This window comes from Anomaloglossus baeobatrachus, chromosome 3 (assembly GCF_048569485.1).
Source record: "Anomaloglossus baeobatrachus isolate aAnoBae1 chromosome 3, aAnoBae1.hap1, whole genome shotgun sequence".
Taxonomy (NCBI): Eukaryota; Metazoa; Chordata; class Amphibia; order Anura; family Aromobatidae; genus Anomaloglossus; species Anomaloglossus baeobatrachus.
The window spans coordinates 562,539,540-562,557,040 of NC_134355.1; the positions used below are offsets into that span (position 1 = coordinate 562,539,540).

Below are 17,501 nucleotides of genomic sequence, written 5' to 3' on the forward strand. Positions count from 1 at the left end.
ATTGCGTGTGCTACGTTTACTTTTTACAGCATAGCGCCACAATGGTACATTGCCAGCCTAATACTTACTGTGCTTGACCAGTGAAAAATGGATGAGTTATCCCCAGTTAATTCAGTTTTGTGTGACCGCTTTCCACGTTTCATTCGGTCATTGCCGGTGGTGTACGGAGACTCATCTGAGAATGAAATGCCGCTTAAGTGCAAGTTGTCCCCCAAGAAATAAGGTTTTTAAGGAACCAGGTGCAATTTTTTATTAGTATTATGTTGGGATAAATAATGTTTTTCGGCCTTTCTATTCTATTTATGGGAGGCAAAGTGACAACTGACGGGTTACTTATTTTATTGTGTCCAATGTGAGATATAAATGTTATATTTTAAAAGGGTTGTCTACTACTTGGACAAATCCCTTATTAAAGGCTGATCCCTGAGTGAGAAAATAAACAAGAACCCCTCCCCCAGTATTCTCACCTCCCATTCAATGCCTGGTCTCCTGAGGCTCACGTAACACTGCTCTTTCCTTGGACTGGCTACTGATTTGTCTGCAACACTCAGGCGGCAGAAAATGTTGCGCTAGTGCTGGAGACCCAACACCGACATCGCTGGAGCTGTGCCAATGCTGAATACAGGATATCAAAGTGTAGACTGGAGGAAAAACGGGTTTAAAAACCGCGCTAGGAAACCACGTGCAAGGAGGTAACTGAATATTTTTCTTTTATTTAGATAATTCCAACGCGTTTCAGAGACCCATCTGTCTCCTTCCTCAGGGAAAAATAATCTGAATCTGATCTGAAAGTGATTCTTTTCACCTGAGGAAGGAGACAGATGGGTCTCCGAAACGCGTTGGAATTATCTAAATAAAAGAAAAATATTTACATCCTTGCTCGTGGTTTCCTAGCGCGGTTTTTAAACCCGTTTTTCCTCCAGTCTACACTTTGATATCCTTTGCTCAGACACGGGGCCGCTGCTGAACCACTAAAGCACTCATCCACGTTCTCTAAGGGGTTGTGACTGGCACAACCCAGCCAGGTGAGTATGTTTTAACCCTTTTTCCCTCTGCCCTGTAAATCGGGTAAGACCCTATTGCGCCTTTTCTCTCCTACTACAGCAATGCTGAATACAAGTTGGTTTTTATTTTAATACACTTTACATGGGGTAACTACTCATTTAAGAAGAGGCCGTCCAAGTAGCAGAAATCCCCTTTAATAGGTTGGACTTTTATAAAAACAGCAAGACCTATGTTTTGTATAGTCTTGTCAGCGTTCCACTATTAAGGGCTGTTCTAGGTGTACGTATTCTGTTAATATGCGTCTTTAGGTGAAAGTAATAAAACTGAGCAGTTCTCGCTCCATGGACTCCTCTCTGCCCCTACTCCCGTCTTTGTTTACGGGCTGCGGCTGTGACATCACAACTACAGCGCACGTGACCGCTGAAGCCAATCACTGGGCATAGCGTTGATGCAGTTGTCATGAGCCCAGTGATTGGCTGCAGCTAGTCAACAAAGACCGGAACAACGGCAGAGTGGCGTTACTAGAACATTAGCACTCTGCAATAATACTAGTTGAGGGGGGATGTGGGGTTGATCGAGTGACACACTCTTGAATAACGTCTTAGATGCTTCAGTTGCCAGGATAAGAAAGAAATAACCTGCAGAAAATGTTCCCCCATTCTTTGTCAGGTTGTAGTATGTTCTACATGATCTTGGAACAGTCCTGTAATTGTCCTGAAGATAAGACAGCGGTTAATCTCTGTCCCATTTTTGTCTGGACAGTTACTAATGGGTTGAGTTTAGTCTGTGGTATGGTTAAACTATCTTTTTCTTCAGACAAAACGGTACAACTTCTGCTGTAGCTAGTTTTATTATGGCCACACACAAGACAGTGTGACATCTGATGAGTGATCACTGGAGACATGCACAGAAAATTTCCATGTTTCTCAGCTTTAATTTCATCATGAGATAGGAGGACCCAATGAAATTTGGCGATTAAAGGAAAATCTGGAACAATGTATTTTTTGTGTGCATTTTTTTTTCCTGTGTGGTTAAAGGCTCCCATACACATTAGACCAAAGTCGGCCAAACTTGCCAATAACAAATGGGCTGAGTGTGGAGGCTTCTCGATTCTTCACCAACAGATGATGTTGAAGCAGAGAAAGATCTGACCTGTTAAATTTCCAGTTCTCCGTCCTTTGTGTTGTTTGGGAAATAAGGCGCGAGTGCACGAGTTTGGCAGTGACTTTCATAGGGAACACAGAACACCTTTGCCAAGCCAAGTAATCCCGTGTATGCAGACGTAAGGGAGAGAACTGTCGCCTGACAGCTATCTAATGTGAATGGAAGCCTTAGGTCTGTGACATAATGTTAACCTTCAACTGGTGAGGTGGGATTTTTGTTACGCAACTGGTGATGTGGGGCTTCCTATACCCCAGTGTTTAGAAATCTCTAATTTTTACAGAAAATGCAAAGATCACGTTTGTTTTAATCGCTTTCTTATTGGCGATTGATTACACATGAGTATACCAAATTTTTGACACCCACAAGTATCGGAAAATGTAATACACTGATGATTCATACCAGCATTTTCCAATGAATGCCAGCTGAACAAAAGTTCCCTGGGGTGTTGTAAACCCCACCTCACCAGTTGAGGGTTAAAGTACCTTTCAGAGGTATAGTAAATTTATTTATTGTGCTGTCATTGCTTCCTTGAGGAGGTCCTAAGTAGCCATAACCCACTCATGTCTCCTCAGTATAAAATAAAGGAACTCTGATATCCACAGCCTTGTTCAGGTCACCATGGTCCTTTTTAAGGGGCACTTTCAAATTAATAAATTGCTTTAATTAGCTAGATTTGCTTTTTGTATCTTTTTTAATTCTTTAATTTGAGATTTTATCTTTGTAGTGTACAGCTGGTTTCCATGAAGCTTCTGCTCATGCTCTAGCTGAAGGTGCCTATTGGGTACATTGCAGGAGAGGTGTTAACCCTCAACATGGTGAGGTGGGGTTTGCAGCACCGCAGGGAAATTTTGTTCATCTGGCATTCATTAAAAAATGAATCATTATTACATTTTTCGATACTTGTGGGTGTCAAAAATTTGGTATACTCATGTGTAATCAATCGAACAATAAGAAAACAATTAAAACAAACGTTATCTTTGCATTTTCTGTAAAAATTAGAGATTTCTAAACACTGGGGTGTAGGAAGCCCCACATCACCAGTTGCGTAACAAAAATCCCACCTCACCAGTTGAGGGTTAAAGGGATTGGTCATGTAAAAAAAATACCACTATAAATCTGGAGATATGAACTTAAAATCTTCAGCTTTGTTGCATTCTGAATCCATTCGGATGCTGAACAGAGTGCCTGCCTACCAGGAAAAATTAAGTGGAGTTCACCCGGCAGCCTCCAGTATTCCGTTATAGAGGCGCTGTAGGCTCAACTTCAGTTACTGCTCAGTACACAGTGTGCAGCAGTTGTAACCACACCCTGGTAGTGATTAAAAGCTTGGTCATCAGTGCAGAGCCAGATATTTGTAAGGCTGCTTTCACACTACGTTTTTTTAACATGCGTCCTGAACGTTTTTTAACGCAAAAATGGATCTAGTGCAAATGCGTTTTCATTTCAATGCATTTGCAATGAACTCGCGTCAACATGCGTTCACCTGCGTTTGCGTGCGTTATAGTAAGGATCCAGCGACTTGCAATTTTTTAACTTTTTTCAAAAACGCTACTTGTAGCGTTTTTGAGCTGCGTCCAAATACTGCAAATTGCTGGATCCTGACTATACTGCATGCAAACGCATGTGAACACGGGCATGCTGATAGACAAAATCCTGCTTGCTCTACTGAGCATGCCCAGAAACCAGCCTGGCGTGATCAGTCCCTCTCTCCCCCTCCCTGAGAGCTGCGGAGGCTCGTAACCAAGGTAAACATCGGGTAACTTGCTTGAATACCCGATGTTTACCTTGGTTACATGTGCAGGGAGCCCGGCTCCTAGCAGCTGCAGACGCTCGTAACCAAGGTAAATATCGGGTATCCAAGCAAGTTACCCGATGTTTACCTTGGTTACGTGTGCAGAGAGCCCGTCTCCTAGCAGCTGCAGACGCTCGTAACCAAGGTAAATATCGGGTAACTTGCTTGGATCTTGCAAAATAACACATGCGTTTGCATGCGTTTTTCTCTGCAAAAACAGGATCCGCTTTTGCAGCAAAAAAATGTTCATGACGCATGCTAAAAAAATTAGTGTGAAAGCAGCCTTAGGCTGTGTGCGCACGTACATGCTGAAAATTCTGCAGCGATTTGTCAGCACATGTGCGCTTCAAATCACTACAGAAACACTGCACAATGGATGCAGTTTTTCTGCAGAATAAATGCCTATTTCATGCGCTCTGAATGCTGCCTTTCCCATAGACAGAGTGGGAGCAGCATCCAAAGCGCACAAAATAATTGACATGCTGCCTTTTTGAACGCATGGATTTGGATCAAAATTTCAGCATCCAAATTGCTGTGTTCAAAAAAGCAATGTGCGCAAGGATTATGCACAATCTTCATTGTGCAGGGGACGCAGCACACATGTAGTTACGCTGCAGTGCTAGACGCAGCGTAAATGCATGCAATACGCACACGTGCGCACATGCCCTTGTCAGGGAGTAGGTTACAGCTATTGCTTTCTGTATATTAAACTGTGAATAAAGCCTCTCCCAGCCACGACTCTATAAAATCCAGAGACTAAAGTTAATTTACTCCCTGTAGCTGGGCTTGTAGTGCTTGGGCCCCACAGCTACAGAACGCTATGATCCTGTAGATTAACCCCATATCTGCAGATTAATACCGTGTTTTTTTGGGGGGGTTTTGTGGTAGGTTCCCTTTAATTTCGAAACTTGCACTTGTTATCTGCTCCCTTCCCTCCTCTCACTCTCAGCCTTTTAGGCTACGTGCGCACGCTTCGTTTTTTGCTGCGTTTTTTCTGACATTTGACTTCCCAGCAAAGTCTATGAGAAGTCATCTGCTATGCGCACATTGCAGTTTGTCAACGTTTTATTTGTCAAAAGTTTGTGACAGAAAAATGCAGCATGTTCATTCTTCCTGCGTTTTTGTCAACATTTGTCACAAAAGCGCAGCAAAAATGCATGTGGTGAAAAACGCACCAAAAATATAGCAAAAACGCACCTACAATTACAAGCATTTTTTTTTTTTTTACATTTCCAGGCTCTGACAAGGTGCAGTTTGTGAACACAAAAAGATTCATCGTGCGCATTTTGAGCTACTATTATATATCTTACAAAATCACCAACCTTCAGAGTTTCTCTAATACTAATCTCATTTTTCTGAGCTGTGTGCTTGTTCAAATGCTTGTTCAGTTATCTCTGAACATAGTGATAACAGTGTAGACTCCAGAGCTAACCACTGATGGCAGAATGTGGTAAAGCAGAACTTGTGATGATCTTTATAGTTTTAGGCCCCTTTCACACATCCGTTTTTTTGCCCTCAGTCACAATCCGTCAAAATGTGAAAAAAACTGATCCAGTGCTGGATCCGTCGTCATCCGTCAAATGACGGATGTCGTCTGATTCCGTTTTTTTATAACTGAGCATGCTCAGAAGTGTTGTAAAATCACTGCTAGTCAAGAAAAAATGGTACGACGGATCCGTTTTTTTACAGGATCCGTAGCATCAGTTTCACTACAATCTGTGATGTATCCGTCGCATCAGTGACAAAACGGATTGTGACTAGTGCAATAAACTGATGTGTGAAAGAGGCCTTACTAATACTATAGATCTGATCTGCTGCTCACTAGAATGGTCACTCAAGGAGGAGCTGTCCTGCCAGAAACCTGGAAGTGAGGAGACTGCGCAGCTCTGAGTTACTCATGAGATGACTTGAGAATATCTCTTGAAGCATTCTTTCTCTTGCTGGTCTCAAATTTTTTTCATTAAAGGGAACCTGTCATCAGAAATTTAGCTTGAAACCTATTTGTTTCCCCCTCTGCAGCTCCTGGGCTGCATTCTAGCAATGTTCCTGATGTTTATGTGCCCCCTTTCTGACCAAAATAAAGACTTTATAAAGTGGTACCTTTTTTGTATTGAAATCTTGATAATGGTACACGGGGGTGGGCTCTCTAGTGGCCGTTAGTCTGCCTCCTGTCGCTTTAGGCCGTTCCCCATCGCTCCATTTCATATCTCAGGACGCCGCCCACTACGCCCGAGGTGCTGCGCACGCGAGGACCGCTGCTCACGTGTGCGCAGGGACGAGGCTATGGGCAGCGCTGAAATTGCATCGCAAGTGCCCGCCCATCATCTCGTGGCCACGCTCCCCCCTCTGCCACCAGCGTTCTGCGCAAGCGCTGGCCAGATGACCCGACGTCACCTCTTTCCCATCTTACCCTGCAGCAGGAAATAGATGGGAGGAGTGGAGCAGGACACCACCGGTTACGAGAGGTGACGTCGAGTCATCTGGCCAGTGCTTGCGCGGAACGCTGGAGGCAGAGGGGAAAGGGCGGGCACGAGATGATGGACGGGCACTTGCGATGCAATCACAGTGCCGCCCATAACCTCGTGCCTGCGCACACGTGACCAGCGGTCCTCGCGTGCGCAGCACCTCGGGTGCAGTGGGCGGCGTCCTGAGATATGAAATGGAGCGATGGGCAACGGCCTAAAGCGACAGGAGGCAGACTAACGGCCACCAGAGAGCCCGCCCGCCCCCGTGTACCATTATCAAGATTTCAATACAAAAAAGGTACCACTTTATAAAGTCTTTATTTTGGTCAGAAAGGGGGCACATAAACATCAGGAACATTGCTAGAATTCAGCCCAGGAGCTGTAGAGGGGGAAACGTTTAGGTGTCAAGCTAAATTTCTGATGACAGGTTCCCTTTAATGCTTCTTATGGCAAACCTACTTACCCTGAACATACTATGTGTTTGACAAATAATGTGATTAGCTATTCTTAGTGCTATCTATACCACAGTTTTTAAGCAATAAGTCAATATGGGTACCCTTGGTTTACAAACACTATCAATATGGTAACTGCATCTATCAATCTGATGTATTTGTCAATCACCTATAAGCACATAATGGCCTGCCTTGATGGTGTCTCTTTAGTACTGATTACTGGTAAAAAGTCAGTATAATGTGAAAGCTTTTAATTTATTTGGACACTTAATTCAGAATCTTAAAAAATAATCTCCTTTCATTCAACCAAGATGGCGCTCGAGGACCAGGCTGGAGAGAACATCCAGATCGTCGTAGACGTTTTGACTTTGATTTCCGAGAACGCGATGATGAGCGAGGCTATCGCAGAACCCGTAGTGGCTCAGGAAGTGCAGAAGATGAGCGAGACAGCTTGCCAGAATGGTGTCTGGAGGACGCAGAAGATGAGACGGGCACTTTTGATTCTTCAGGGGCATTCCTACCTTCCAAGGTAATTTTGTGTGGGTTTTTTTTTTTTACTGGTCCATATCTACAGAGTGCCAAAATGATATATATATTTTTTTTTTAACTGACAAAGTTGTGTTTGTACAACTTTTTTTTTTGCCAACGGATTGCTGCTGGATCCGTACTAACGGATGATTACTGGACATGTGAACTTGGCCTAAGCCACCCTTGATTTGATGCCACCACTTGGTCACTTTACTGTAATTGTGCTCTTCAGCAAATGCATTAGCCTTGTTACTTCAGGCAGTCTTGCATCTGAATTCGTTCCTTTCTCAGAAGGTACAAAAGGAATGCATTCCTGAGGAGCAGGAGCTGGACTTCCGTCCTTCTTTGGATGGAGAGGAGCATTCAGATTCTGATGGAAGCAACTTGGAGGATACCAAAGAGACAGAAGTAGCTCATGTCCTGGAACAATCGAGTGAGATGAGCAAAAGTGACAGCTTTGAAAGACAAGGTGATTGGCTAAATGTGAATATACTGCTTAAGGTTTGTTTTTTTCTGTTCTTGTTTATATTGTATTTTTAATGTTGTACCAGTGACCACACCTCCAGAGATGGAGCAGCGGACCCCATCACCTGCAAAGAAAATCGAATCCAAAGCAGATTCCCCTGTTCAGAAGAGTACCACTCCCCCTGTGACCAGTAACCATGAGCAGGAAGCAAAATTGCATACAAAGCCATCAGCACCATCTCCACCCACACATAAGGAAGGTAAGATGTTAGAGTAACTACGCTTTATTCACTGCTTGCAGTTGTTAGGCGAGTATTTTGACTAGATCATCGTTTTTATGCAGTTTACATTTCCAACCTATATAAATGTGAATGCTTATCGGATGAATTAGATCAGGTGATGTGTATTTGTGGAATGAAGGAGGCGGTGGCCTAAGAATATCAGCACCCTTATTAAGGAGTCTATAAGTTTTAGGCTGCTTGATCTCCTCAGGCCAAATGAGCCATAAGAGATTTAACAGATTTTCAAAAGCCAGAAATTTGTTACAGGGAGATGCAGCACTCTAGAAATTACTAAGATGTTACGGTGTGATCACAAAACCGTCAACATTTTTTTTTTTTTTACAAATAGTCAACAAGCAAAAAAATGTGTTAAGAAAAAGATGCACATTATCAGCCAAAGGTGTGAGGAAAATCAAATATGACGCAACCAGGAAGCCATTGTCCTCCAGTGTTGTCATATTCCAGATCTCACTGGAGTGAGAGGTACAAGGTGTTCAGTGCTCATGGCTGAGCTGAGGAAGGCTGAAAAACGACCACCACTGAACAAGACACAAGGCGAAATGTCTGAAGACAGATTTTTTTAAACTGATGAGATGACTGACTCTAGTGAACCAGATGGCTGAACCCCCATACTGCCCATTCTCCATAATGAGCTCCCAATGCTGTCCCCTTCTCTATACTGAGCCTCCAATCATACTGACTCTTTACACTTTTCTTCATCAATTTTGTCCCTTGCACTATCCCTCACTCTGTAAGCCCCCCTAAACCTCCCTCCTACAGCAATTGGTCCCCTAACTCTTAGACTACACTAATAGCCACCCTAAACACTAGTCTATTATAATAGTCCCCCCAACCCCTGTCTAGAGTCAAAGGCCCCCTAAGCCAGACTACAATAAATCCCCTTAATCCCCAGTCTATGGCAACAGCCTCCCCCTCCTCCACAATCCCCAGTCTATAGCATTAGCCTCCCCATTCCCCACAATCACCAGGCTGCAGAATTAGCTTGCCCCTCCCCCTCAATACCCAATCTGCAGCATTAGCCACCTCCTCAATCACATTGCCTCCCCCCCCCCAAAAAAGACATCCAGCAAAATCTGTCCTCATCAGGGGGATCTCCAAACGCAACATGGTGCGGCTAACGATTCTAGGTAAATTTCCATTTAAAAAATCAAATGACCTTCCTTCCCTCTGGAGCTCTGCCGGGTGCCCAAATAGTGGTTTTCTGCCACATTGAGGTATCAGCGTACTTAGGACAAATTGCCCAACAAATTTTGCGGTCCATTTTATCCTGTTACCCCTGTAAAAATTTAAAAAACTGAGCCTAAAATAACGTTGTTGTGGAAAAAAAAAGTACTTTTTTGTTTTTATGGCTCAATGTATGAAGCACATGAGGGTTCAAAGTGCTCATTACCCATCTAGATTTATACCATGAGGGGTCTAGTTTCCAAAATAAGGTCACTTGTGGGGGAGCTCCATTGTTTAGGCACCTCAGGGGGTCTCCAAACGCAACATGGCATCCGCTAATAATTCCAACTTTTTTTGCTGTGAAATGGCGCTCCTTCTCTTCTGAGCCCCGCCGTGCTCCCAAACAATTACTTTCCACCACATATGAGGTATCTGTGGATCTCTGCACAAAACATTTTATGGTGCATTTTTTCCTGATACCCTTGTGGAAAAAAAAGCTACCTGGTTAAATTAACAATTTCATGGTTAAAAAAAAAAATATATATTTTCACGGCTGAACATTATAAACTTTTGTGAAGCCTTCAGGGGTTCAAAGTTGTCACTAAACATCTAGATAAATTCCATGAGGGGTCTAGTTTCCAAAATGGGGTCACTTGTGGGGGGAGCTCCATTGTTTCGGCACCTCAGGGGGTCTTCAAACGCAACATTGAATCCGCTAATGATTCCAGACAATTTTGCTTAAAAAATTCAAATGATGCTCCTTCTCTTCCGAGCCTTGCCGTGCGCCCAAACAATTGATTTCCACAACTTATGAGATATCTGTGTACTCAGGTTTTAATTAATTTTATGTTGCATTTTTTCCTGATACCCTTGTGAAAATGCTAAATTTTATGGCTAAAGTAACATTATTGTAGAAAAAAAATAAAATTTTCATTTTTTCCTTCCACTTTGCTTTGGTTGCTGTAAAGCTCCTAAAGGGTTAATTAACTTCTTGGATGTAGTTTTGAGGAGAGTGAGGGGTGCAAATTTTAGAATGGAGTCGCTTTTGGGTATTTTCTGTCGCCTAGGTTTCTCAAAACACCCAAATGTGATGTGGTACCTAAAAAAAAAAAATTTTTTTGTAAAATTTTGTTGGAAAAATTAAAAAATTGCTGATCAACTTTGAACCTTTCTAACTTCCTAACGAAAAAAAAAGTGTTTGGAAAATTGCGCTGGTGTAAAATAGACAAGTGGGAAATGTTATTTAGTAATTATTTTGTGTGACATATCGCTCAGATTTAAGGGCATAAAATTTCAAATTTTGAAAATTGCGAAATTTTCGAAATTTTTGCCGAATTTCCGAATTTTCACAAATAAACGCAAAAAATATCGTCCTAAATTTACCACTGACATGAAGTGCAATATGTCACGAAAAAACAATGTCAGAATCGCCAGGATCAGCTGAAGCGTTCCAGAGTTATAAGCTGTCAAAGTGACACTGGTCAGAATTGCAAAAAATGGCCGGGTCTTTAAGGTGAAAACAGGCTGGGGGCTGAAGGGGTTAATGGATCTACCACCTATGTTTAGCGGAAACCTTCATGTTGCACAGTAGAGCTTGTCTTTGACTTTTCTGCATGATTTTTACTTCCGCTGTGTATTTTTTATTTTCCTCTGCACAACTTACGTTTCACAGTGAAGTTTTGCATAAGATGTGAACATTAACATGGCAGGTGTGGAGATTGCACTTTTCAACATGGAATTTGAACCAATAAATGCCAGGAAACTGGTGTTACCGGCATGGCTACATGAGAATGCGGTGTAATGTTGCCTGGACACTTCCTTTACTGCTCTTTCTTTTGAGTAGATGAGATCCAATCTGTTTGAACATTACTATTCTTTATTACGATTTGGAGTCACAAAATTTAGTTTTGTTTCCCATTTGTTTTTCAGAATCTGTGTCTCTCGGCTCCAGAGGGTCACTGGAGTCCTCTGCTCCTTTAATACCTCACTCACCTTCCCGTGCATTTAGCCAAAGCACTGCGGCTCAACAAGTCAAAGATCCTCAGCAAGGGCCAGCCATTCTCTCCCCTCCTCCTCAGACTGACATCTCCTCAGGGCCTCCTCCTCCCTCGGTCTGTGCCGCACCTGGAATGGGCGCACTCATCCCGGAACCTGATGAAGAGGATGGTCTGGAGCATCTAGAGCAGGTGAAGGCCTATGAATTTACCAATCGCATATCAAATGTTGACATTCACACTAAACAGGTTAATGTTCCGAAATGACTTCATGTCTTCTGGCTGTGAGTACAAAGTATAGATGACACAGCCCTCCCTTATTCTAAAAACAAATCCCTGTACTAGTACAAGTGGCCCGCATACAATGTATAGAGTTTCCTGCTTATTAGTCATAGCAAGTAATATCATTTTGGTATATACAACTAAAAATATAGCAGACCAATTAGTGACCAAACAAATATCGACATGCAAGTCTTCAGGCCACATAATAAAATCTTTTCCTACAGTAGAGGTTTGTGAGATGTTGCATCGTACACTACTATATTTATTATTTTTTCTGTCTTCATTTTTGGACATTCACACTTGTCAAGTTACCTGGAGTCTCGGTTTTATCTTCAGAAGCTTTTCACAGCTTTCATCTCTTCCTGCATCCTTTTCATAGTCTTTTTTTTTTTTTTTTTTTTTTTTTCTTTTCCATCTTTTACACTTGGTCAAATGCAGTACTAGAGCAAGTCTGTTTATTCAGATGGTCTTGCTCGCACTTTACCTTGGCCAGTGTAGCTGTGGAGAGGATATTAGAGTAATTATTTTATATTTGCATTATTCTGTGCCGTCTCCCTGTCTGCAAACAGTCATTAATGCCTAGAAGCGACATGTATTGCTAGTGCGATTTCTGTCCAAAAACCGGAAAGGAGTAGGACATCTCGTCTTCTTTTATTTTTTGTTTTTGTTATGCAGGCCTTTTGTCAACAGGAAAAAAGATCTGAAATTTGAATAGCCCCATAAAATATATGTGGAAAAAAACCCCCAAATCACTACCGTCATAAATACATGGGAAACTGATGTGTGAATGAGCCCTTACAATGAGCACTAGCGCTTGTAACATGGGTTCTTGGGCTCCACAGACTTTCTTGCGAATATTCCCTTTGAAAATAAGTGATAAATTACATTGGCACCAAGTGAAAAGTGTTATCCAGTGCCTCTCATTTTCACATCAAGAGGTAATTATACGGAAGGAAGAAGGAAAAGGGTTAACCCGCGCTGCCGTGTGTGATAAGATGATGATGACTTGAAGATAAACTTGTGATTTTTTGGTCTTCGCGTTTCGGAGTATTGCAACTCCTTCAGGAACCAAAATCACTGATGCACAGGATAAGCATGAGTGATTTTTGTTCCTGAAGGAGTTCAATACTACGAAACGCGTAGAACAATAAATCACAATTTTATATTAGTCATCATTATCTTTTCCCACATGGCAGCACGGGTTAACACTTTTGTATACGGATCCATCTACAGGGTCTGCAGCAGCCATTGTGGCCTTGATTTCTTGCCCTTATAGTAGTTGTGATTCACACAACTACACCAGGTTGGTGATACCCTGTAATCACTTTACACTGGTACCACCAGGATAATACCCTTTCTCTGACGCCTCATCGGGGGACACAGGACCATGGGTGTTATGCTGCCTATCCATAGGAGGACACGAAGTAGATGCAAAAGACATTAGCTCCTCCTCTGCAGTATACACCCCCTGGCCGGGCCAGGCAAGCTCAGTTTTAGCTTAGTGTCTGTAGGAGGCACTTCCTTTCAAGGTTTGTCATTTTTTGAGGGAGACGGTTTCCTTTTGGGACCGATCTCCCACTACCATTAACGGGCGGGAACGTGGAGTGTCACCTCCACGTACCCCCTCCTGCGATGCTGTATCCTGGGCTGGACGACTGGTTACACAGACACCGATTTTCCAGAGCCCAGGGCAGAGGCACAATTCCTCAGCCCCTCTTTGCAGGCTCTGAGTTAAACATGGCACCTGTGTGACCGGACACAGCAAGCTGACTCTGCTATTTCCACTACCTGGACTGAAGCAGTGTTTAAGGTGAGAGCCCCCCTGACTGGTTTCCCAGACAAAGGGAGAAAAGACGGTGCAGGGAAGGCTCCCAGGACTGCTGAATTTACAGTATTTATTATGAGAAAGTCCCTTGCTGATTGCAAGGAGGAGAGCCCCAGGGATCCTGAACACACAGTGTTAACTTTTCTCTAGCTTGCTGGCTGGAGGAGGGGGAAGTCCCTCGCTGTTTGCAGAAAGTCCTGCACAGATAATTTACCAGTGGCAGGGGGAGGTCCCAGAGCTCAGGAACTCGTGCTGTTTATTTGCTCTGTTTATTTGCTCTAGCAGAAAAGCCGGCAGAGAACCACCAGTGACAAGCTGTGTGCTGACTCGAGGGAGGAAAACTTTCAGAAGCTCCCTTCCCGCCGTTTTTTACTTCCCACAGCAGGGGGGGGCACACTGACTACTTCTTCGCGCTCTTTTAGCGCTAAGCCCCGCACCCCGTGGCCGCGATAAGCCCCCCCCCCTTCAGGAACCAGGAAAGCGTGCGAAGATCTCCACAGAGCTTACTCCTTCCTGAGGACAGGGCCATCGGCTGATTCTGGTGAGGTGCTTGCTTCACTTGTAGCTCTGCTGACCATTACTCCCCCTCCTGGCGTACTCCTATTAGGAACATGCAGAATTCTAATGCTATGTGCGCACGTTGCGTACAAGCCCTGCAGAAATTTCTGCAGCGATCTGAAGAGCACATGTGCGCTTTAGATCGCTGCAGAAATGTCCGTAGTGAGCGCCGATTCCATGCGCTCTGCCTGCAGCTCCTGCCATAGACAGAGCAGGAGCTGCCGGCAAAGCGCAGGAAAGAAGTGACATGTCACTTCTTTTTGCGCAGCGCTTCGGCAGTAGCCGAAGCGCTGCGCTCTTAGACGCCACGTGCGCACGGCCCCTGCACAATCTCCATAGACTGTGCAGGGGCCGCAGGACGCATGCAGTTACGCTGCGCTACAAAGCGCAGCGTAACTGCATGTTTTTACGCAACGTGCGCACATAGCCTAAGGGCACTAAGAGTGCTAAGGCCCACATAGTCTATTATTCAGCCTGCACTGCCTGTCACGCTGAGCTACCGTCAGCCCAGAGCCTAGGGCTCCCAGCCCACTGGAATGGGCACAGTTTCTGTCCCAATCCATGGAAAAACTCTCACAGAACCTGATTCTGGCTATGCAATGTCGTCCTCCACACCCTTCTGGGCCCCTGGACGGAACGCAGCCTGAGGATACCCCTATGGAGGATCCTTCTGAGGTAATCCGGGCACATGCTTCACCGGTTGCAGGAATCAGGAAAAGAGCACACGGCCGGGTGTCTCCAGCACTCTCTCATGGCCCCCATGACTCTCCTTCGGGAGCACACAGGGCAGGCTCTGCCACACGCTCCACGGCTTCTGAAGAGCTGGAGGAGGGAGAATGCTGTTTTCTTCGGCGCTCTATTGGGAGACCCAGACGATTGGGTGTATAGCACTGCCTCCGGAGGCCACACAAAGCAATTACACTAAAAAGTGTAAGGCCCCTCCCCTTCTGGCTATACACCCCCAGTGGGATCACTGGCTCACCAGTTTTCGGCTTTGTGCGAAGGAGGTCAGACATCCACGCATAGCTCCACTGTTTAGTCAGCAGTAGCTGCTGACTATATCGGATGGAAGAAAAGAGGGCCCATACTAGGGCCCCCAGCATGCTCCCTTCTCACCCCACTGGTGGTTTGTAAGGTTGAGGTACCTATTGCTGGTACGGAGGCTGGAGCCCACATGCTGTTTTCCTTCCCCATCCCCCTGAGGGGCTCTGAGGAAGTGGGATCTTACCGGCCCCAAAGCCCTGAGGCCGGGCTCCATCCACAGACCCATTGAACCTGCTGGATGTGGAGCGGGAGTGCCGTTCAGGGACATGGCCCTGCACCATTCAGGTACTCTATGTCCCCGTACACACAGGCACAGCACACTCCAGACTTGCTGGGTGTGCTAGTGCGCCGGGGACAGTAAAGGGTTACAGTCACTGCAGCCTAGCTGAGTGACTTTATCTATTGGGAACTACCGCGCCGGACGCTCCGGGAGCGGCGACGCGGCTGGGACTTGTAGTGCGCCGGGGACTTAGCGCCGACCGCGCTTTTACGGCGGCGGCGCTTATAAATCCAGTCCCCGGCTTTTGCGGCCTAGCTCAGCTTCGTTCCCGCCCCCACCCTGTCAATCAGGGTAGGGGAGAGACGCTGTACTATCAGCAGAGCCGAGGGCTGGAGCCTTATTTACATGCTCCAGCCCTCTCACTAGACACTGTGGGACGCCGGTTTCCCGCTCTGACTTGGGGCACGCCCACGGCCCGCCCCTACTCACACGAGCTGGAGAAGGACGCCGGCAGCCATTCCTGCAGCCCGAGCTGAGAGAACGGACTCTGGGCAACCAACAGGACTAGGGCGACCACACACCCGCTTATAGGCGGGCGGTAAGCGGCACCTGGGGTGCTGACACTAAATACCGCAGTTTGTCTATTTGTATTTTAAGTACACTGCATAGGTCGCTATTTTGGGCTATATGCCCTCTTAGATGGCGACACATCAGCAGCAGGAAAGCATGGGTGCTAAGGCACAGGCTTTCTATGCTGCTTGTATTGCACGTACTGAAGTGTTTATGTGTATTTATGCTTGTATGCTATACACTGCACTGTACGGTCGCTAGTCTTGGCTATATTCGCCATGGAATGGCTAGACTATAGCAGCAGAAAAGCAGGAGTGCTGAGGCACAGGTTTTTTTCTATGCTGCTTGTATTGCAGGGGTTGCAGTGTTCATTTGTACTTATGCTTGTATGCTATACATTGCACTGTATGGTCGCTATTCTGGGCTATATTCCCCTAGATGGCTAGTCTACAGCAGCAGAAAAGCAGGCTTTCTATGCTGCTTGTATTGCATGTGCTGCAGTGTTCATTTGTACTTTATGCTTGTATGATATACATTGCACTGTACGGTCGCCATTCTTGGCTCTATAAGTCGGCAGCAGCATATAAGCAACACAGGCTTTCGATGCTGTTTTTGCTGCATGTGATACTGTTCCACGGCACTGCTCCCCATTGGGTGCAATGCTCCCCTGTAGCACTTGGTCAGCCGGGGTCTCTACTTGACGTGGCCAAAAGAACCACCTCTCAACCCTGTCCAAGGACAGGGACGGAGTTGCAATGTGATAGAGACTTGCAGTCCGGACAGGCCATGGGCAATCTGGATCATTGCTCCCTGGCCACCCTCACTTGGAATAAAATCGGTGCTCCGGGGGGGGTCCCAGGAGGCTCTCTGTATGATGAGGCAGACGTAGCTCATCAGGACTTTGATCCTGACACCGCTCTCACTCCGGATACACCGGATGGTGACGCCATAAGGAATGATCCTATAGCGTCCATCAATGGAATGTTGGATCTTTTCTCCCTCAGCTCCCCCAGCGGAGGAGTCAGCTTCACAGCAGGAGAAGTCCCATTTCAGTAGCTCAAACGTATATTGAGTATTGTTCTGGCCACGCTGACTTCAGAGAAGCAGTCCAGGAACACCACGCTTCCCAGATAAGCGTTTTCTCCAAACGTATTAAGGATACACGTTATCACTTTCCCCCTGACGTGGTCAGGCGTTGGACCCAGGGTCCAAAGGTGGATTTTCCAATCTCCAGGCTTGCGGCTAGAGCCATAGTTGCAGTGGAGATGGGACTTCACTTACAGATACCATTGACAGACAGATGGACTCTGGTTGAAATCTGTCTATGAGGCTATCGGCGTGTCGGTTGCTCCGGCATTCACAGCCGTATGGGCACCCTAAGCTTTTCAGCTGTTCTTGCGCAGCTGGTCTTGAGCACAGGTACATCTGTGCCGCAGGGGCGTCCGTAACCTCGCAATGTCTGCATTGCGACTTACCCTATTAATGCTGTCCTGGAAGGACAGTCGAGGTTTCGGTCCTTCCCAGGCTCGGGCAGGTCCCAATTGTCCTCGTCCAAAAGGGCTGAAAAGCCTCAGAGGCTCAGCTGCCGGCCGGGCTCAATCACGCCCAAGGAAGGCAGCCGGAGGAACCGCTACCAAGGCGGTCTCCTCATGACTTTCAGCTCTCTCATCT

General features: G+C 45.5%; 1 protein-coding gene across 3 annotated transcripts in view; it reads left to right on the top strand.

Moving 5' to 3' along the window:
- Positions 1-17,501, top strand: part of GIGYF2 (GRB10 interacting GYF protein 2) — a 308,508-nt gene that overhangs the window by 113,062 nt on the left and 177,945 nt on the right. For all 3 annotated transcript variants that reach the window (XM_075340885.1, XM_075340887.1, XM_075340886.1), the window contains 4 exons: positions 7,190-7,407; positions 7,698-7,875; positions 7,958-8,131; positions 11,267-11,523. In XM_075340885.1, the coding sequence (XP_075197000.1) occupies positions 7,190-7,407; positions 7,698-7,875; positions 7,958-8,131; positions 11,267-11,523 (827 nt within the window). The remainder of the gene's footprint in view (positions 1-7,189; positions 7,408-7,697; positions 7,876-7,957; positions 8,132-11,266; positions 11,524-17,501) is intronic.